Source organism: Semicossyphus pulcher, unplaced genomic scaffold, assembly GCF_022749685.1.
Source record: "Semicossyphus pulcher isolate SPU_LCO1_2020_fin unplaced genomic scaffold, fSemPul1.0.p SCAF_23, whole genome shotgun sequence".
Taxonomy (NCBI): Eukaryota; Metazoa; Chordata; class Actinopteri; order Labriformes; family Labridae; genus Semicossyphus; species Semicossyphus pulcher.
The window spans coordinates 9,238,060-9,258,704 of NW_027211697.1; the positions used below are offsets into that span (position 1 = coordinate 9,238,060).

General features: G+C 40.5%; 1 protein-coding gene across 1 annotated transcript in view; it reads left to right on the forward strand.

The window, feature by feature from the left end:
* Window positions 1-6,519: 6,519 nt before the first annotated feature.
* The window catches only part of rnf213a (ring finger protein 213a), a 37,450-nt gene continuing 23,324 nt past the window's right edge, over window positions 6,520-20,645 (forward strand). The window contains exons 1-24 of the mRNA XM_069674946.1: window positions 6,520-6,749; window positions 8,338-8,456; window positions 9,292-9,446; window positions 11,272-11,946; window positions 12,073-12,239; window positions 12,326-12,493; window positions 12,707-12,912; window positions 13,015-13,304; window positions 13,397-13,650; window positions 13,744-13,956; window positions 14,067-14,259; window positions 14,350-14,405; window positions 15,453-15,627; window positions 15,718-15,879; window positions 15,963-16,061; window positions 16,150-16,272; window positions 16,467-16,650; window positions 16,809-16,982; window positions 17,114-17,263; window positions 18,134-18,753; window positions 19,024-19,183; window positions 19,590-19,807; window positions 20,113-20,250; window positions 20,344-20,508. Coding sequence (XP_069531047.1) covers window positions 8,357-8,456; window positions 9,292-9,446; window positions 11,272-11,946; window positions 12,073-12,239; window positions 12,326-12,493; window positions 12,707-12,912; window positions 13,015-13,304; window positions 13,397-13,650; window positions 13,744-13,956; window positions 14,067-14,259; window positions 14,350-14,405; window positions 15,453-15,627; window positions 15,718-15,879; window positions 15,963-16,061; window positions 16,150-16,272; window positions 16,467-16,650; window positions 16,809-16,982; window positions 17,114-17,263; window positions 18,134-18,753; window positions 19,024-19,183; window positions 19,590-19,807; window positions 20,113-20,250; window positions 20,344-20,508 — 4,845 coding nt within the window. The 5' untranslated portion in view covers window positions 6,520-6,749; window positions 8,338-8,356. The remainder of the gene's footprint in view (window positions 6,750-8,337; window positions 8,457-9,291; window positions 9,447-11,271; window positions 11,947-12,072; window positions 12,240-12,325; window positions 12,494-12,706; window positions 12,913-13,014; window positions 13,305-13,396; window positions 13,651-13,743; window positions 13,957-14,066; window positions 14,260-14,349; window positions 14,406-15,452; window positions 15,628-15,717; window positions 15,880-15,962; window positions 16,062-16,149; window positions 16,273-16,466; window positions 16,651-16,808; window positions 16,983-17,113; window positions 17,264-18,133; window positions 18,754-19,023; window positions 19,184-19,589; window positions 19,808-20,112; window positions 20,251-20,343; window positions 20,509-20,645) is intronic.

Genomic DNA, 20,645 nt, shown 5'->3' on the forward strand with positions numbered 1-20,645 from the left:
AAACTACACTTGTTCTTTAAAGACACAACCAGGAACAAGTTCAAGAGTCGTACACTTTGATGTCGAACGTGAGTACAGGATAGAGAGCAACACTTTAGAGCCGTGGTTCTCAACTGGTGGGTCGGGACCCAAAAGTGGGTCGCAGAGCTGTTTTCAATGTGCTTGAAAAAAAAGTTGTGTGTGCTGTAGTAGTGTAGTTTATTCACACTACGTGTATCCACTGATTGGGTAATCCCAGCTACAGTTACATTTACATTCTTGAAACTTGATGAGCCCGACAATAGTTGCATTTCTGTTGCACTTTTTTAGTTATATTTACTACACCTGCTGCTCACTTTACAAAGTCGACAAACTGATGTTGCATCCGTCTCAGGTCCAAACTGCACCATTTTTCATTAAAGGAGAAATATGCTGTCCAAATTCAAAATATTGGAGAGCGTTGTCTCCCCCCGCCCCCTCCTGCCCAGAAATGAATGATGAGCCGCTTTCACTGGTGAAAAAAGCCCGCTATCACCCGCTAACACCCGGCTTTTTTGCCTAATAGGGAAAGGCTCCAAGGGGCATTCAGACCCGGGTCAAATGACTCTGCAGTAGACCTGGGTAACTATCACCTCGGCTCCGATCGGTAACACGCTAATCTCCGCCCCCTTTGATGATGCTATGCTCCGTTGGTAACTTCTGCGACTCCTCGTCATCTCAGCAAAAATCCCGCCCGTCTCTGTCGAAGCAGCGCTGGAACATCGTTCCAAATTTGTTGGTGCCGAATTTGATAAATAGACTGAATGAGTAATAGATACAATAAAGACTTAACCACCGTAACATCTTCACTGTTTACTAACCCTGTCTCTGGCGTGTTTGTGACGTCAGATGGTGACGCAGGAGAAAAGAGACCGACAGGCGTATACTCCACTGACAATGGGAACAGAGACAATCGGCAACTATAAGTTGGTCGTCCCGGATCTGAAAAACCTGCGTCAACACAAAGCACAGGGGAGACTCATCAGTCTGCCCCAGAGCCAAAGCTGCCGCTAGCTTCTGGGCTAACTCCCGTCACTTTACACACACAGCAGCGAGCAGGAAGCAAGACACGGGGAGTTCGGCTTCAGTCTTGATGAGTATGTGGCTTTATTACACACACAGCCTCACTGTACAGTCTGTCTGTTATTTTCAGTTACTGACTGACACTCTCCGCTGATTCCGCTCCCATCCCCGTTCACTCTCGCAACTAATGTGCACACACTCAGCTTTTCCCAAACAGAGCAACGCTTCTAGTACAACACGAAACTACATATTGTTCCTTTAAATCCATTTGAGTGGTTGGCATTAAGGAAGTGGTGGTGGGTCCTGAGGCTAGACCAGTTGAGAACCACTGCTTTAGAGAATCAGAAATGAAGAGTTTGGAAATATAAATTGCTATTGTTAATATAATGGCCTTATTGATTCACTCACTAGTTTTCTTTCAGACAGTCCAAAGAACACATCAGTGTCTGTTAGACCATCGTTGGAGGTGGACCCCGGCAGCAACTTCACCCTGACCTGCGGCAGCCATGCAAACCCCCCAGTGGAGAATTATACCTGGTTTAAAAAAAGATGATGATAATAATGATGTAGCTGTTGGACACCAGCCTGTGTTCTCCTCTGGAGATGGTGGCCGGTATTTCTGCAGTGCTGCCAACAAACATGGCAGTCAAAACTCCTCTGCTGTGACCGTAAAGATTAAAGGTAAGCATGTTATTGTGATTAAGAAGTAAACATGAGTCGTTACAGTGCTAACACGTTGCCTTTTTTACAGCTTGGGCAACTTTTACCAGAGATGTACTTATCATTGCTGCTGCAGTTGTGTTTCTGATCGCGACCTCTGTCATTGCCATCAAAAGGTAAGCCCCGCCTATTTTGATCTGACAGCTATGACACACTTCTTCTGGTCACTGTTGCATAAAAGTCCCAATGGCGATGTTACACAGTTGTACGTGGTCACCATGTCCGTATGATTTTCAACCACTTACTGTATGTAAAGATGGACGACATGCTCCTCCTCCTCTCAAGTTTTTACTGGCTGCAGCAGGCGCTGCCCGCTTGAACATTTGGAGGCAGAGTCTGCGCAGTAGAGATCGGCTGGTGGAGCCTCTGTAATGTCCCGCCCCTTTTGAAAATACAACACACATTTAATTTACAAGATGCAAAGATCCCTCAGGTGGGCTCAGTCTGCAGCCGCTTCTTGTGTCGGTTTGAAGCAGATATTCACGGTTATGGAAAGTTTTTTCTCGCCATTCCTCCTCTACTCTGCTACTCGGTAACAGAACGCTGCAGGAGCCGTATTTGTCAACAGAGCTGTCAATCATGACGTTCCACCCACTTTTTGTAGCATCAAATTACTAATTAAAACACTTGGACATAAATCAGACAGAAATAACTGAAACCATGTTTGAGAAAAACTTATTTGACATGTATTTTGATTTTATAGTTTGACACATGTACCATCTGTTAACATGGAGGAGGCGGGCTTTACGACAGATACTGCCGCCAGTCAGCAGGGGGCGATAGAGATGTTTTGGGGAGCGGTCATATCGTCCCTCTTTCTATACAAACGCTGACTATGCTTTCAACACAACACAAATCTGATTATCAGACTTCTTCCATAAGTGTTCTCTCATGGCTTGATATGTATGACAGACCATAACTAAGATCCTTGTTATATCTACTCATTTCTCAAGGGTCAATTATTGTATAACAGGATTATTTGTGATATTTTTGGGGTTTCAGACTCCACAAAAAAAGGACGTGGGCACCAAGGATGGACTGTGAAGACGAAGCACAGGTGGGTCTGTTATTGCTGGATTTTTCAGTCGATGCATTTTTACATTGCACTCTATTGTCAGTTGCACGGAGGGTGTTTGCAACTAATAGAGCAGGTGAAAGGCAAATGTAACGCAGGTTGATGTACATCACATTTTGTTTCTGAATGGGTAATACAATCACACAGATGCACATAATAGAAAAGACATTGTTGCACTAGTAAATCTCTTTCGTTATGGCTGTGTGCAGGATGCAGATTATGTGAACTGGTTCAACACCCAATCAAATGAAGGACATCAGCGTGAGGAAGTGACAGAGCTCGTCTATGCAACTGTTTACTTCAACAACAGAGAGTCAAGCATGTGAGATGTTTTTACAATAGTTTTATATCTTTCTTTTTTTTAATCTTTTGGATGCATGTGTTCTGACTGACTGTATCGCCTGCAGGGAGCAGCAGACGGGCTGCTATGATGATGACCAAAGTGTGATTTACAGCACAGTGTGCAGGTAAAGCCTAAATTGCATATTTAAAAGATATATTATGTTAAATATATATTTTTTAGAGAGCTAAGGTGCAAAAAATGTGTTTCTTTTTCAGGCACCAACTGTTGAACCCTTCATATATTGAGCCTTCATGATTTGGCATGGTGTCTTGCTGTAACAGGTGTACAGATATAATGTTTCAGAGGTATTTTTTTTATGATTTTTGATTGTATTTACTTATATTTTACAAATCAGTAAGATGCAGTGCACATGCATCGCAGGAACGACACGTTGTTCAATTTATCACATTCTCCAGATAGAAACAAAGCGTGAACATGTCAAAAACAATGCATTTGAATGCAACACAAATAGTTGTAACTTAACAGAAGACACCTTCAAGAGTCACCAAAACAGAGTCCAACAGAATCTCATTAAATATGTATTTAATATTTGTTTAGCTTCCTCTGTAAGGTGACTCACATGTTGGCATCAAAAGGTAATCTTGTGGGAAATTAAGTCGACAATGCTGGTCAGGGAATAAATGTTTTGTGCATCATTTCCCCGCAGTTGCAATGATTCTGTTGACTTGCCGTCAATGAGAATGTATAAAACTTTAATGTGCAATGTGTCGTTTACATGTTTATCTTATGCCTCATTTAGTACAAAGGAACGACACTGCTGACACATTTTCACATGATGTCTTTTTCTGTCTGTTCCTGTTGTGTTTTGGGAAGTGAAGTTTTCCTCGGGGTCAGTGTGTGTGTGTGTGTGTGTGTGTGTGTGTGTGTGTGTGTGCAACAGTTGTTAAGCTATAGTCTTGTGCTCAGTGTTACAGATCACTCATGTTTGTTGTTTTGGCACTGTGAAAGTTCATTTTCTTTCTGCTGTTTCTAAGTGCTGAGTTTAAAATTACGCTACTGTAAATTGCAGCAGGTTGAAAAAGCTGTAAAAACTGTACAAAAAATTTCACAAAGTCAAACACATGGTGTGTATCGTGGCGATATGGTTGATGATAAATTAAGTGACATATTGCAGAATAAATAACAATTGCACATAAAGTGCGCCATGAGCCTGCACTCTCCTGTTACGTAAACTTGGTCTGTAAAGGTGACGCAAAAGGTAATCTACTGGGAAGTTAGGTTTCACCTGCTGTTTAGGGAACAAGTGTTTAATATGCATCATTTAGTTGTAATGAAGTTGTTAGCTGCACGTTAACAATCCATAAACAGGAAGTCGAAGTCGGCTGGCATCCAAAGTGTCTTTGAAGAGAATTTGTTTTTGGTGCTCAGTGTTTAAAATGAACGATAAAAATATATGATTCAAATTTAATACAGACATGTGTAGTTATCGAGTTAACAGAAAACACTCTAAAAGGGAACAGTGAAAAGAAGTTTTACCTTTGTGGGGAAAATCTGCCTTTAGAGTGAAGGTGTTACTCACAGGTCTCATTGGCATTCATTGGTGTATCTTTTTATTGGTACAACATCCGGTAATTTTTAAAGAACATTTTCTGCCTTTTCCTTCCATGCTTCTCTGGACCCTTTATCTGAGAGACCCTTACCCTTATTTCAACCTGAACATTGCCAAAATGCCAAAGTGAAGTTATCTTGCAAAAGGTTCATGAGTTCAGGGTCACCTTGTGAAATACTTTTACCTCAGCTAAAGGATACTCTGTCCTCTGCTGGCAGTCTTAAAGAATTGCACCACCATAAAACAAGCTGCTGTTCAGCCTCTGCTAAATGGATGTGTGGGTGGCATGTAAGAGTGGTAGAGAGGCACCGCTCAAACTGGATAAAAGGTCATTCAACAGGCTTCACAGGATGCTCAGTACAACAAACAACAACAGATACTAGCAGGCTGAGTGTATTTGCATTTACTAATAATCTATACCCCTTCTTCTATGTAGCTTTTGTTTGATGTTTCCTTAAATAGGGGTTATTTGTTGAACTGTTTACTTTCTGTTGCTCAGGGAATGGCCCAGACTTCTTGAATGGGAATTTCCAGTAGCATGCTATTTGTCACCACTGCAACTACCAGCTGCATCTACCCTCACCAAAGTCAGATTTACTGTTAAATACAGCTACCACCAGTTGCATGGTTAAGTAAATTCCTATTAATTCAAGGATTGGGTTAACATGTAGGCTACAGACTTTTGACAATGGAATAAGGTTTTCTAAGAAGAGTACTGGATACATGAACCTTGACGTAGGCTACACAATGCCTGTAACAAACAGAAAAAGTTCCATTATGAAATGTAGAAAGAAAAAGGAGAACTCCCACAATCCATTCATGTAAAACTAAATCACTCTTTAAACATGTAGACCACGACTCAACATCCACTGGCCTATCAAATCCAGTCATGCAGTCCTGGGGAGACCTTTCATGACTGTGCTGGTGCCGTCAGGGCCCCTTGGCTTTGGAACTATCTGCCTGAGGAGATAAGGCGTGCAGATTCATTGACTTTCACTTCTTAAAACTGCAGACCTGCTTTTATGAGATGTCACCTTTTTAAATGCGTTTTAAGAATGCTTTTAATCCATTCATCTGTTCCTATTCTTACCGTCATTTACTGCTTTTATTTTACTTTAAATATTTTATTTAAGTTATTTATTTATCTTTTTACTCATTTTATTGATCCCAATATTTTTTATCTCTCTTCCTCTGATGTGATGTCTTTTTATAACCTTTTATGATCTTTTATTGCTTTCATTTCTTTATTTGTCTCTTTGTTTGTATTGCTTATTGCTTGCCTGCCTTTGTGTCTGTTTTGTCTAATTCCTTTTACTTACATTTTCTAGACTACTCTCTGTTTTGGCCTCATTGTTGAAAGTGCCTTTGCTTTGTCTGTCAAAGCACTTTCTAAACATCTGTTTTTAAAGGTGCTATATAAATAAAGCTATTATTATTCATGTACAGAAAGCAAATTTCCCCTCTTAGATTACTAAAATGTCACTGTGTTTTGTTTATTATATTTTGACCTAGAGGACCTAATTACTGTTACTACATCTTCATCATCAATAATTATATTTACTCATGCCATTGTTTAACTGTATGATGTATGCCTATGTCTTCTATTACAGATTTGTATTACATTTACAACTATCGCATTGCACATGTTGTATTTCGTATACTGTATATGGGTTACTAAAAAAGGATTATATACGAGTGGTCATTAGAGGGAGTCCTTGGTGACAGTGCTGAGTGTCCTCATCAGTTACCTTCCTCACCTGTGCAAGGAAACCAACTCTGTCATCACCCCAAGTCCAGAAAAATACCGATATGAATCAATAAGAAACTTAAGTTTATTAGTTTACGCCCATTTCTGACAAAACGAAACTTTAGAAGACATGCGGAAATGAAAAGAAAGCAGTCTGAACTGACTGAACCGACACATTGCAGCTGCAGCAGGCATGCCTTCTGCGCTTTGTCTTTTGTAAAACAGAGGAAATGTCACGACCTATTCAGCTCAGGTAGGTCTGTTATAACGCTTGTAACTGTTCTGTAAAAAGCTCAAGGTGATAACGTCGGACCTAAAGACAAACTTGGAATAAACTCATCTTGTTTGTTAGCTATACTAAGTTAGCTAATGAACAATGCTGTCACTTTTGGCTAAAATTTGGTTTAAATGCCATGTTATTTGGTTGAAACCTACCCCTGTACATGCACATTTCATTGTCGCTGTCTTTTTTCTGGAAAGGGAATCAGGAGCAAACAGACCCAGTAAAAGCTAGCTAACCTAACCTACACGCAGCTAGATATACTGGCTGTTACAGAGCAAGTTAGGAAGCTAGTAAGCTAACTAGCTAACTCGCTGCCACATTGTAGCAAGGACACACATTTCATGTGACACAGAGCTGTTACTGCATGTGATTAATGTGTCTTAAACAACGTTACAGTACTCATAAAAGCAATTGCAGTGTTTTTGTTCCGTTAGCATTTTGATATTTGATGTGAACAAAACAGGAAGTGACTTAATACATAATTTTACCAGGCAAACATGTGATTGGCTGCACTCACTGCTCAGGCAAAGATCTTTTCGTGAAAAGAGGAATCACTCTTTACAAGAAAAGGCGTTGTCTCATCTTCTACCCTGTATGAATACTATTTCTCTCCTTCTGCAACCCGTCTTTGCATTCACCCTGCAAAATACAATCACCACATATGTTTGATTTTAATTTCGTTTGTTTTACAATGTGTGTAATGTGTTTTTTAACTGTACAGCACAAAAAAACCCGCCATCACAAGTACTTTGCCAAGCATATTACCTACATTTTCCCCTGCATACCATGGTTATGATTTGCAGGTATAAAAATTATTTTTGTACATTTTCATTAAAAACATTTCAGAAAACAATATTATCAGTGTGAGTAGAAATAGGGAGTCATAAAGTCTAAACATGTTAAATATGTGTTTCCTTTTTTTTTTTCTCACATTGGCTCTAAAGGAGCAATTACATGAGACAAAATATTCATCTAAACTATTTTCTGACAAGGTTCAAATTATTTAAACATAGCATTGCACTCTTTTGGTTATAGCATTTCAGCTAATTGTTTACTAAGGCTGTAACCAGAGACCTCAAGGCTTTAAACAAAGAGAGAGCAGAGTAGCGACTGCCAGCTTAAATGCGACAAATTACATATTAATCACAATCAGTAGCGATTCAATTCACACCTCTTCATCCGTAAAATAAACACAAACTGAGTAGTTTAGTTTGTTTTGAGGAACTTGGTATATTCTGGTGCGTAGTGAGACCTCGTAGTTTTTCTTGTCTTTGTCTTGAATGAGTTTACTATTGGGTGTTAGTTAGCGGTACTGAAGGTAGGCGTTCACTGTCACTATTGCCTGATAATTTCCATTCCGGTCACTAAACGAAATATTTATTTGTCAGTTCCCCGGGGGCAGGCAGTTCAAAGTCCAAATGAAAGACACAGCTGTGCTCCGGGCGGCTGTTTGGCATAGCTGAGCACTGTCTCATGAGGCCTCAAAGGGCAGAATTGAAAGTGAAAGGAATCTGCAGCAGGGTGAGAGCTACTGGAACTTTCTACTTTTCATTTACAGAAATAACTGAAGTCTGAAGATGAAGTGCCCAGGCTGTGGTCATATTATTCCAGAGAAGAAAGCAAAGTTCTGCAGTGAGTGTGGCAATAAACTGTCTGCCCCACCAGCAAACACCCAGGGTAAGTACATTCATTAAGAAAATTGATTTAATAATATATTTTATATTATTAAAAAGCATTTATTGGGAGGTCATGTTATGTATACTGTACATTACCTTGATTACCATTGCTGGACACCAGACTGGGTTCATGTTATTTGTGTAGGGCTACACAATCACCTGCCACTATTTTTGGTTTAAACATACAACTGTCAAGGCACTATTAAATGTCACGATGCCCTTAAATACTAAATGTAACAACTTTCAGTAAGTTGAAAATTGATTTAAAAGTGGTTGCAAGTGTTCAGAATCTTCATTCTGTATAATATCATGAGATGAACCTACTTTTCATAACAGCCACATAACAAAGTTCCTGTCATAAAGATAATAAGACTTTGTTTCAGTGTTATCTTCTTACCTCAAGATGGCAGCATCTCTGCATTATGTGTTCACACTAGTGCAGACAGAAGGAATGGTTGGGATTATACAAACTAAATCTTCCCACAATTATTATGATTTAATTTAGAACAAAGGTCTGTAGTGTGACCTACTTCATAAAGAACCCATTAGGAAAATGCAACATGAGCCCACATGATAAAGCTTTCATGCTTTGTTTGTAACTGATCATTTAAACAGGAGTTAGAAAATTAAGAGGCCCAGAGGGGTCAGCTGTAAAACCAAATTCTAATAGTTATAGTGAATTTCACACACCCTTTCAATGCAGTCTGAGTAGTATAATGTATAGGTAGTAGTATAAGGATTGAAATACTTGCCTCCAGTATTTTCCCAGCCTGGGACATGTCGAGAACATGTAGATGGGGGAGGCTTCACCTCTTCTATACCACGTGTTATTCCAGATGCAGGAGATCAGCCCAGATCCTTAGTGGCAGACTCTGAAGTTACGGCTGAGAAGTCAGTGTCACAGAAAGGAGCCTCACCTGTGGACAACAAAGACACCAATAAATCCCCCAAACGACCAAATGAGGAGACTGTCACCAACCCAAAGAAGAAGGTGAGGATGACTGTCACTGTGATGCCTCACTTGTGGAGAGTTTCATATGAGTCATCTGTGATCACACGTGGTCTTCAGTGGCTGTTTGACGGTTGATCTTTCAGTTCTCAAGCAAATTTGAGATTTTTTTAATAGCAGGGTAACTTTAAAATATCCTGTGTGTGTTGCACAGTAAATTTCTTACTGTGATTGTTAGGCCACCAGCTTTCAGAGCAGCTCCCTGCCAGGACTGTGTGAAAGGCTGAATGAGAGGCAAAAGTTATGAGGTGCTTTGCTATAAAAGCAGCCGGAAGATATTTTTATCAGTATTTGCAAAGGCAGCAGCTAACAGCTGAAGTTTGCCCAAAGTCATTCTACACAGCAAAAAATCTTTATACTAGGATTAAGTGCCATCATCAATTTCTATGTTTTCCTACAGATTGGGATAATTGCCATGTAGAGCTGCAATTATTAATTGATTGAAAGAAAACACTAACAGATTTTTCAAGCAAAAGTATGAAAAATGTGCTCATTCCAGCTTCTTAAATGTAAAGATTTTTTTGCTTCTGGTCATTTTGTAAATATGAAGTCTTTGAGCTTTAAACTTTAGGCAATTTGAAGACATCTTTGTGGGACATGGGAAATTATGATGAGCATTTTTCTCAACTTTCTTACATTTCATAGTCTAAACGATTAATCAATTAAAACCTGTACACAATCAGAAGATTAATCGATTTAAAAAATAAGAATTTATCGCAGCCCTAATCTCTACTGAAGGATAGCGTGGCTTTTGCGCCCGCTAAACCTGTGCAGACTCCGCCTCATTCTCCAAGCACACGCAGAGGGTTGCTGCAGAGCGTCTCTGTGCTCTGGTGCCGTTTGCATGTATTTAATCGAGTCATTATGCAGACGTTCGGGGCAAATTTGGCCCATTTCTAGGCATATGACCCTTGTGGCAAAAAGCACCAAATTCACAAACGCTAGCGCTAACAGCACCGCCCATTTAGAGAGAAATATTACCGCCTTTAGAGAGATGGTGGTAACATTATAAGGGCTGTCACGCTTCTGAGTTTCCGCTGATCATGACGACAGTTCCACCTTTTGTGTGATCAAAAATGTTAAATACATTCTGTCAATCATATATTGTCATTGTTATCATAATCTGGAGACCAATCAGTGCGGGCCTGTGCAAGGGTCAGCACGGGCACACTTTGTCCACATGTGTGGAGCCGTTACGCAGGACGGGGATTATTACATGGACGAGCTGCTGGTGAAGCTGCGACAGTCACACATGTAAACATCTGTCGAGTCTGGACTTTACAATAAACTGCTAAAAGAGCTGCCCCCTCCTCTCCCTGCTCATCATCGATCTGTGCATAGAGTTGAGATCCGTCAGTGTGCGCTTAACTAATGCGTGAGAGCGCAGCACGGCGCAGCAGAGTGGAGGTGCCAGACACAAAAAAAGAGCAAACTGCGCGGATATGCAAAACTTTATGGGCGTGTTTGCGCTTGAATATCATCAGTGCAACTTGCTTTGTGAATCAGACCTTGAGGCGGAGAAGATAGCGGGTGAAAATGATGCACATTGATGGAGCTATCAGCGGCTGCAATTTAGTCTTAATGAATTCCACCTGAGGTTTTTTCACATTTAGTTTACATGATTTGATGATTACAACATTTGAAATGACTGACTAGAAGGAGCTTTGATCTTTAGAAATCTAAAATGTTAATCTCTCAATAACACCGAGAATATCTTGACTCTATTCACATTAGAAACTGTGTTGTGGTTTCTCATTAACAGCAAAGTGGTTTGTACATGTGATCTTCCACCATCTGCTCTTTATAGAAAAAAAAGAAGAGGAGGAACAAAAAGAAGAAAGATGGCTCCATGTTATCAGGCCAAGATCAAAACCACGATGACCTGTCCCAGGTCTCAGTTGAAGACAACCAGGGGGAGAAGATGGAGGACGGAGAAGACTCTTCGGACAGCGAAAGCTCAGATAATGCAATGGATGAAACACCAGACTCACTCCAAGAGGGGTCCTCCTCTCTAGAGAGCCAGCCCAGTTCCTTAACAGCTAACGCAACTGCTGCACCACCCGAAGACACACCAGTCACCAGAGAAACGAGTGCTGACAAAGCAGAAGCAGAGGGCGTGAGGCAGTCTGAGAAGGCTCCAGGTAACACACCAAAATCACCTCAGGATCAGAGCCTCAACACAGCACCCGCAGACACTCCGAGTCAACGCCCCCCCTCAGGGGACAGCAAGACTGCAACTTCAGGCAAAGGGGAAAAGACCACCACCCCGAAAGATCAAAAGACTGACAGAAAAAACCCAAAGAACAAGAAAGACACGGCAGGCACTAAACCACCTACCCTGGACCAGAATGCCAACATGGAGACGAGCCGGGAAAAAACGGGACAAGTCAAACAGAAGGGAAAAACTCAGCAGGAGCAGAAACAGAAGACGACTCCAGCACCCGCACAACAGATGGTTTTTGGCCCTCAAACCCGGTCAAAGGTAATGCTGACATGAATTTTACGTGAAGGGATCCTTATTGACAGTCTGCATTGTATTCCTTAAGAAGAGAAGGTTTATTTTCATTACTTTTAGGTGTATTTTTAATATTTAATGCTACTTTGACAGACTGACAGTGCAGGCTCAAGTGTGGACCCAGAGAAGACGGTCGGTCAGCAGCCTGGGAGCGGGAAGGACTCTGCTGCAGCACAAACCTCAGACGCAGACAAAGAAAGTAAAGATGGCAGTAAGGATAAGACGGAATCCAGCACCCCAGCTGTCCCGCCACCCAAAAGGTGACGACATTTGCTTTAGGGCAATCTGCCTGTTAATGTCTCTGTGTTGTATTTGCTCTGTGTCAATTTCTTATTTTATTTTTTAGGCCAGGAACCAGGAAGACTATTCCTGCATCTGAGAGGCTCACAATCTACTTCCATGCCGTTCTCTCAAAGGATTTCAAATTTGATCCAAGTGAAGATCGAGTCTTTATCAGAGCTGGGTCCTGCATTGGGACATGGGAAGAAAATGCTGTTGAGCTGTCCGTGAGCAGGTACTTATTCTAAATTAAATAGTCAGTAAGGGTCAGATATTTAGTTTATTTTGGTACATCAAATGTTAATACATTAAATAAACAATTCTTCCAAAATCCAGTAGAAATAAACATCTCATCTCAGTTTCCTTAAAGGCCCCGCATAAATTAGGCTGTGGTCCATACAAGAGGACAACACATCGCACGTTTGAATTTCTTCTCCTTTTCGCACAGGGATCTCGGTGACCATGGGTTTCTTGTCGAGGGCAGAATGACAACGAAAAAAACTGATGCTGTGGCTAATTCGATACCATACAAATATGTTGTCTATAAGAATAAAAAGGCAAAATATGAGTATGAGTTCATATACAAACTGGATTCTTCACAGCAAACTGTCAACAGATGTTTGTTTGTGAAAGACCAACTCCTCAATGAAGAAGGTAAATATGCCCTTCACTTTATATCCGATTGCTTTGTTAGCATGTGAATGCTATATTCTAAAAATTATTATGAAATCTCTTATTTTATTTTTTTTGTTAAAGGGGACTGGCATCAATATGATGACATCGTCTGTGTCGAGCCCTCAAAAAACATGCTCAAGCGTTTAAAGGAAACGTTCTGGCCTGAACAAAAGAGGAGTCTGATTGAGGGGAGAGAGATTGCCGGCAATATAATGCTAGAGACCATATTCGATATTCTCAGGAGCTGGACTGCTGCCAACTTAAAAAGTTTTCTGATCCAGCTGAATCAGTTCTCCCAGGTTTATGGGGAGCCGTTTGTGTATGAAGAAAAAGAAAAGAAATGGCTTTCATTAGACTTTGGAAAAGATGATGTAAGTTTGGAATGTTATTATCTTCATAAAGTCGGATTACACAATGTCTATAAACATCCAGGTAATGTCTTAAAATAATCTCAATCTTCCAGGTGAGGAAGATGCTGAAGAACTTCATGCTGGCCAACGTATTAGTGCCTAAGGATGGAGATAAGAAGATGCTCTACATTGAGGATCCCATGAGGGCGGCTGTCATCATGCTCTGTGTATGGAAACAGTATGGTATCAGACTGTATGATACTGAACTAAATCAGCTCTGCAATGCACTGTGCCTGCCCAAACTGAACAAAGAGGCTTTCCTTCAGTACTGGGCAGATTTTTCACAGGATGTCCCTATTCTCAAAAAGTAGGTACCCAATATTTTCACTAATCCATAATTAACATTAATGAAGGCTGTCATGATGTATAAACTGAAGAGTAATAACACACTTTTCTGTAGTCTGACAGAAAACATGGTGTCACTGATAAATACGGTAAAAAAAGGACAAATGCCTCGATGGATTCTGGCACTACCCCTCCTCCACCTCCTCAAAGGCACCACAAAGCCCTTTGAGGTACCAACTTCTGGTAACTTGAAGTATTGCTTATCCTGGGCGGGTTTGCAAGGCCTTGAAAGTGGTTCCTCACATTACATTAACAGTCAAGACAGGAAGTAAGATTCCCCCTACCTTTGCTAAAGTACAGCTTTCAAAAACATCCTCCAATGCATTTATACAGAAACAGGTGGATGCCGTACATGTTAAATTAATCTTCTGTTTTCAGGGCACTGATCAATGCGGTGAAGAGCCACAGTCACCTGATGGAGGTGGATCCACTTCTAGTGCGATCCTTGCTGTACTTGATGCCCTTTGATGACCTGAAAGAGTGCCTCATACACGTTAACACTGAGCTTCTGGACGTGCTTTATGTCTTCACCAACAAAGCTCCTCAGGATGTTTCCTACATGAACTTCCAGGTGAAGTGGAAACACTACTTAAAAATACACGTAAAAATACAACAGTACAATTAAAGTAATTAAATAAAAATATTGTTTTTTATTTCACAGACAATATCTGACATTCTCTCACATATCCAAGAACGCCTCGTTCAAGAACAATACAGGTGAGTTGCTTCCTAAGTTCATATTTGAGACCTATGTTTTTGTTTGTTCCACATTCTTTAATGCCTTTTTGTTGTGGAGATCATGACATTTTTATACCTCCGTTTTCGGATTGTCCGTCCGTCCGTATGTACATTGTATGTTCAGCCGGCCGTCCGTCCCATTTTTGTGAACACGATATCTCAGAAACGCCTTGAGGGATATTCCTTAAAATTTGGCACAATTGTCCAATTGGAGTCAAGCATGAACTGATTAGATGTTGGTGGTCAAAGGTCAAGGTCACTTCGACCTCACAAAACTCGTTTCTGGTTATAACTCAAGAATTCCTACACTAATTATAATAAAAGTTGGCACAAACTCTTGGACTCAAGAATGATTTGATTAGAGGTCAAGGTCACTGTTATCTCACGTCCATCCTGGTCTTGTGAACACGGTATCTCAGAAATGCCTTGAAGGAATTTCTTGATATTTGGCACACACGTTTATTTGGACTCAAGGATGAACTGAATAGATTTTGGTGGTCAAAGGTCAAGGTCACTGTGACCTCACAAAACACATTTGTGGCCATAACTCAAGAGCTCATACACTAATTATGACAAAATTTCACACAAATTTCTAACAGTTTAAAATGATGAAGTGATGGCATTTTATACCCAAGGTACTTGTATGAAGTCACTTCCTCTCACTGGATGACAACCAGGACAGGGGGCCTCCTGTTAATCCTTGAAAGCTCTTTGATCTGCTAATCTTGAACTTATGATGATGATAATTGCATCATGTGTCAAAGCTCTTTATCGGTACTCTTTCCTCCTCCAGCGTATTTCTCACTGGAAACTATTCACTGGAATCCCGTCGCTATTGTATTAACTTCCATTTTGCCAAAACATACACTTAATACCTTTTGTTTAAGAACACAGAAATGTAACTTTAACATGACTAGTTGGCGGAGGCATACAACCACAAGGCGGTAATTCTAGTTGACTTTACATGGATGATACCTTGTTATTAATTGTGATGCCTAAATATTCTATTCTCGTTCTTTTGTTTAGTTACTTTACCATGGCCTATAGGAGATGTTGCCTAGCAACAGCAGTGAAACTGTTGGAGAAGCTCTGCAAAGGAGTCAGACCAGCAACCTATAACCAGAACTGGCTTGATATTCCCGTGACTTGTATGAATCTGGTTGCGTCAGTGTCAGACTTTGTTCACTGTAACAAGCAACAGGTATGTGAAACGACGAAAATAAGGCACGTTGGGAGCATTTCAGACAAAACTGCCTTGCTGATTTTATGTGTACTAATATTTCTCATTAAGGAGACTCAAGAAGGGGAAACCGAGGATTTGTATGCAAAGGAAATGGTGATCTCTGAGGCAAAGGTCATTTTGAGAAACTGGATCAGTAGGTCCTACAGAAACTACTTGCTTAACAGGGGTATGACATCCCTGTACCAAGTTGAGGCCACAGCGGAGATTGAAGTGAGCAGTTTTGTTTTATTTTAAAATGAAACACAAAATATACAAATGGATGCTCACAATTCATCATCGGTTATGTTTCATAGATGTGGAACAGCATTATCTCCATCAACTTCAAAGATGACGATTGCACAAAAGAATGGAGACAGACGTTCACTATGGATTTTGAGGGCAAGTACAAACAGGTATGTGATGCGTCTTTTTCAGATCCCTGTTGTTTTTCTCTAAACTGTAGAAGAGTTAAACGCATTTGTTGTGTCGTTCTGTTGGTAGGAATGTGCTGTGGATCAGATTGAATTCTACTGCACCAACATAGAGGACCTCAGGAAATCCCATCCACATATCGCTGCCAGTGTTGAGAAGTGTGCTCTTGAGGCTGTGACATCTTTGTGTCAGGTTTGAAGACATTTTGTAAATACGAATGACATTGTTTGTAAAAGCCCTGGTTATATTAAAACAAATCTTTGTTCTATGGACAAAACTTTATGAATAACAATTTCCATCTTTTAAAGAGTGCTTGGTCAAACATTTCTTAGCATCTCCTTTAAAGGTTCAAAGTTATGTTAATAGTTTTTTAACCTCACATACAGACCAAGTCTGAGGGTAAGCTGTTTGAGAGGCTCAAGATAAATTGGAAGTTTGGGAAACTCATCTCCACTATTATCGAGAAATCCTGGCCAAAGGACCGTCAGGGACATTACCAGGAAGATGAAGAAGTGGTCCTTCAGCACCTCCTCTCCTGGACTGCTGCCAAAAACCTCTTCCAACTGCACGGTAACTCATGAGAACAAGTTTAGAACATTTCTGTTGGGTAAGGGTTGAGAATGTGAATGTAAAAAACAGAGACATCCTGCCATCAGTTAAGGACGTAGAGGCATGATTCATTGTGATCACTGATGTGGTTATAACCCTGAGATGTTTTGTCATTGTAGGCGCAGATGAAAAGCTGATTGAGAAGCTCTCTCAAGATGCAAGGGGAAGAATTGCTATAGCAATATCAGCGTTCACAGCCATGAACAATAAACTGGTCCAGGGAAACATTAAGATCAGCCTGCTCAATATCATTCTCCAGATGAGCAAGGCCTACTTGGATCTGTTGAAAATCGGTAATACCATTTTCCTTGTAATCAAATTTTGATCAAAAAAATTGTTAAATATTTAATTGCTTTAGAGAAAGCTTGTTTTACATGAAAACGTGCCCTGGCTTAATACAAACATTGTGTATCTGTTTTACCAGATTGCCTCTCTGAGAATAAACAATACGACGAGGCCAAAATGAGGAGGCTTTTACAATGCAGAGAGGATGAAGTGAAAGCTGTGTACCATGAAAAGGAGCTCGTGGACGTCTTGTTGACAATGAGCCACAAACTAGAGGAACATATTACAGGTACGGTTGTTGTATCAGGACAATTACATTTCTGAGTTAAAGTAATAATCTTGTAAAGTAAAAAGTTTGGATCTATTTGGTGGGCACCTTTATGGTGATAAAGTAGTATACTTTTCCAGACAACCAGACGTCTACGGTTGGCTCCCTTTGTTACAGTTGTAACTCTTGATTTTCCTCGTTGACAGAATTCTTCCATCAGTAAATTATCCCTTAACAATTAAATAATTTGCCAACTTAAAATCTCAAAGATCTCAGTTTCGTTCTCTGTGGCGGCACCTATGGCGATAAACGGTAATTGCGGGAGCACACTTCCCAGATATCCAGACAGTGCTGCATGTGTGACGTCCACGGTTGGCTCCGGGTGTAACTCTTGATTTTCCTGGCTGACGGTCGCTTTCCTTTTCAGACTGTTTGCTTCATCTGAGCGTCGAGTTTGTTTCTTTTTCTTTGGATTTTCACTTATTTTTGAAGTTGTATCTGTAGTCATCGATCTTTTCTTTGTTTGTTCAGCCATAGTAGATTACTGTTTACTCGCAACACATGCAGAGACCGGAAAAGCAGCCGCTGAGCTCCGCCTACCCTCTCTGGCAGACCAACCACTGCTGGCTGATGGAAAATGCGTCACTAACTGGGCACTGCTTGTTGTTTTTTCCGTGAATGTCGCCACAGACACCCGGTCTGTAATACTGCAAATGCAAAGGCTTTCATCTGTCGGCCATAGGCTCAATCACCATTGTGTTACCTCATTCGGCGATAGATAGAGACTTAACAGACATTTATTTACACGAAAATCTTCGAGATTATATCTTTTAGAGTTGATTATTATTTTGCAGCAAATATAACACAGGTTTGTTTTCTTTCCATCCATAGTTGATGTTGCCGACATGGAAGAGAGACAGCAGGTCAACATTGAGGCCATGCCCCTGGACCATTTCATGGAGGTCCATCAGTTTGACCAAACACCCTCTCCCATGGCTGGTATTGTCACCTACTTCAATCTGGATGAGAAAATACGAAAAATGGCCGATGTCCTGCACACCTTCAGAGAAAGTTATATATTTAATGTGTGTTGGGAGAAACAAGCCAAACTCTGGGCTACTGAAATAATGGAAGACGACAATCCAGATGAGCAAGAAGTAGCAGACATCATGGCAACACCAGAAATGATACATGATGACATTTTCAGGCCTTGCATTGCTAATTACACAGACATTTACACTTGTCTGAAGAATGGCAGCATAAGGCTTGGGGAGGTTAACCAGCTCTTCAGCGCTTATGAGGGCAAGTACGAAGAGCTTGCACAGGACCTGGACATCATGCGCAGAGTTGATAAATCGCCTGACAGACGGTGGGTCCACAGCAGGGTTCAACAGATCGAGCAGTATCACGAGCTTCATCTAGCTGTGGCTTCAGCTGAAATCATTACAAAAGTCAAAGAGACGCTTCGTCTTCAAGGGGACTTCAGGGTTCTGCAAACGCTCACTGAGGCTGTAAGTGTTTTGAATTCAGTATATTGCAATGGGGGTGTAAATTAGATGTTGATTCTCTGGACAACAATTCCATATTTGCTTCCTTTGTGTCAATGATGTTAAATCTGTAAACATTTTATCTATTTACCAATCCAAAAGGAATGGATCACCACACCTCTATAAGAGTTAACGTATTGGATGATGTGAACAGAGAATGCATAAAAGTACTGTGATGAGATCGAGTCAGATGAAGAGAGAACTGACAGTGTCTTTGGGCTCTTCTTCCTTCAGAGTCGTGCGGAGTTTCAGAACGAGCAGCTCAGTCGGATTGACAACGACTTGATGCAGGCTAAGAAGGTTCTGGTGGACATCACTGAGCCCCGGAGACTGTGCCTGCAGGAGCTGGGACTCCGTGGACACTTTGTAAAATGGGTAAAAGATGCACTTGAAGGTAAGTGTGGAAAGCTAATTGTCTAAATACTTTATTTATCCATATTGTAAAATTATTTTGGTCCGATTCTCTAATTATTCAGTAATAAACTATGTCCTTAACTTTGAATGGAATCATATCCAAAGATTTTTACAGTTAAGAAGTGAATTTCTTTGTACAAAAACATCCACAATAAGTGAAAGGTGTACATAGTGTATATATTTATCATTATTACTGTTACTTTCTTATATAAGAAAGTGAATTTCCCCCAATGGGGGGTTAATAAAGTCTTATCTTCACAATGAATAAGATTTAGCTGAACCAGCCACAGCATTGGACCTGAAATATATGTATTTAGTTATCTGCTGTAGCTTCAACATGAATTTATTTTAGTGTCCATTCTGTAAAATTACTTTTTATTTTTCAGATATAAATGAGTTGAAGGTCTTCGTTGACTTGGCTTCCATCTCTGCGGGAGAGAACGACATGGACGTGGATCGTGTCGCTTGCTTTCACGATGCTGTCCTCGGCTACTCTTCAATGCTGTATGAGCTCAAACAAGACTCTGGTTTCAATGTCTTCAAAGAGTTGCTCAACAAGCTCTGGAGAGCTTTAGAGAACGACTGCAACCTACCAAAAAAACTGGTAAGAGGACTCTTGTCTTGTACTACCACTACTAAAGCACTTCTTTTTGATAAAGGGTTAAGCCTTTGGTATGAAGCTCATTCAGAGTCTTTAATAAACAACTTTAAGTCCATTTGTCAAATATTATCTGCCAGGAGAAGCGCCCAGGGCCTTGACAATAACTCCAATAAGGCAGCAGGGTTGAGTTTGTTACTGTCATCACTGACACCTCAGCTGACGAAGAAAGGCCTTAAAACAAATGTTTTACAGCTAAGACATGAAACTCATGTAGCATGGTTGGGTAATAATGTTATCTTCTTTTGTAGCGGGACAGTGCACGGCATTTGGAATGGCTGAAGACTGTGAAGGAAAGTCATGGTTCAGTGGAGCTGTCATCTCTATCCCTAGCATCAACCATCAACAACAGGGGTGTCTACCTGATAAGTGCACAAAATGTAAAAAAGGTAAATGACAACGTCGAAAGTGACAGCATCCATATTTCCTTGCAGCAGAGATGTTTTTTACAGAGTAATGCACATTTGTATTCTTCTATCCAGTTGAGTCTTGACACCGCCCTGAAGCTGCAGATTCAAGAGGAGCATGACGAGGGTCAGCAGATTCGCAGCTATTCTCTCGAGGACCTGCGGGAGCTGCAGAACAAACTCATGCTCATGTCAGGGAAAGGGGATCAAGGCCAGAATGAAGTTGATCACTTTGCAGAGGTATATTGTAATTTCCTTTACCAATGCTTCTACTACTAATAATAGTTACAATAATAATCATTCTTTATTTTGTATTTTCTTCTTTGAAGATGCATAAAATTGTTCGAAACATTAAAAAATCATAGCATTTTTAGATT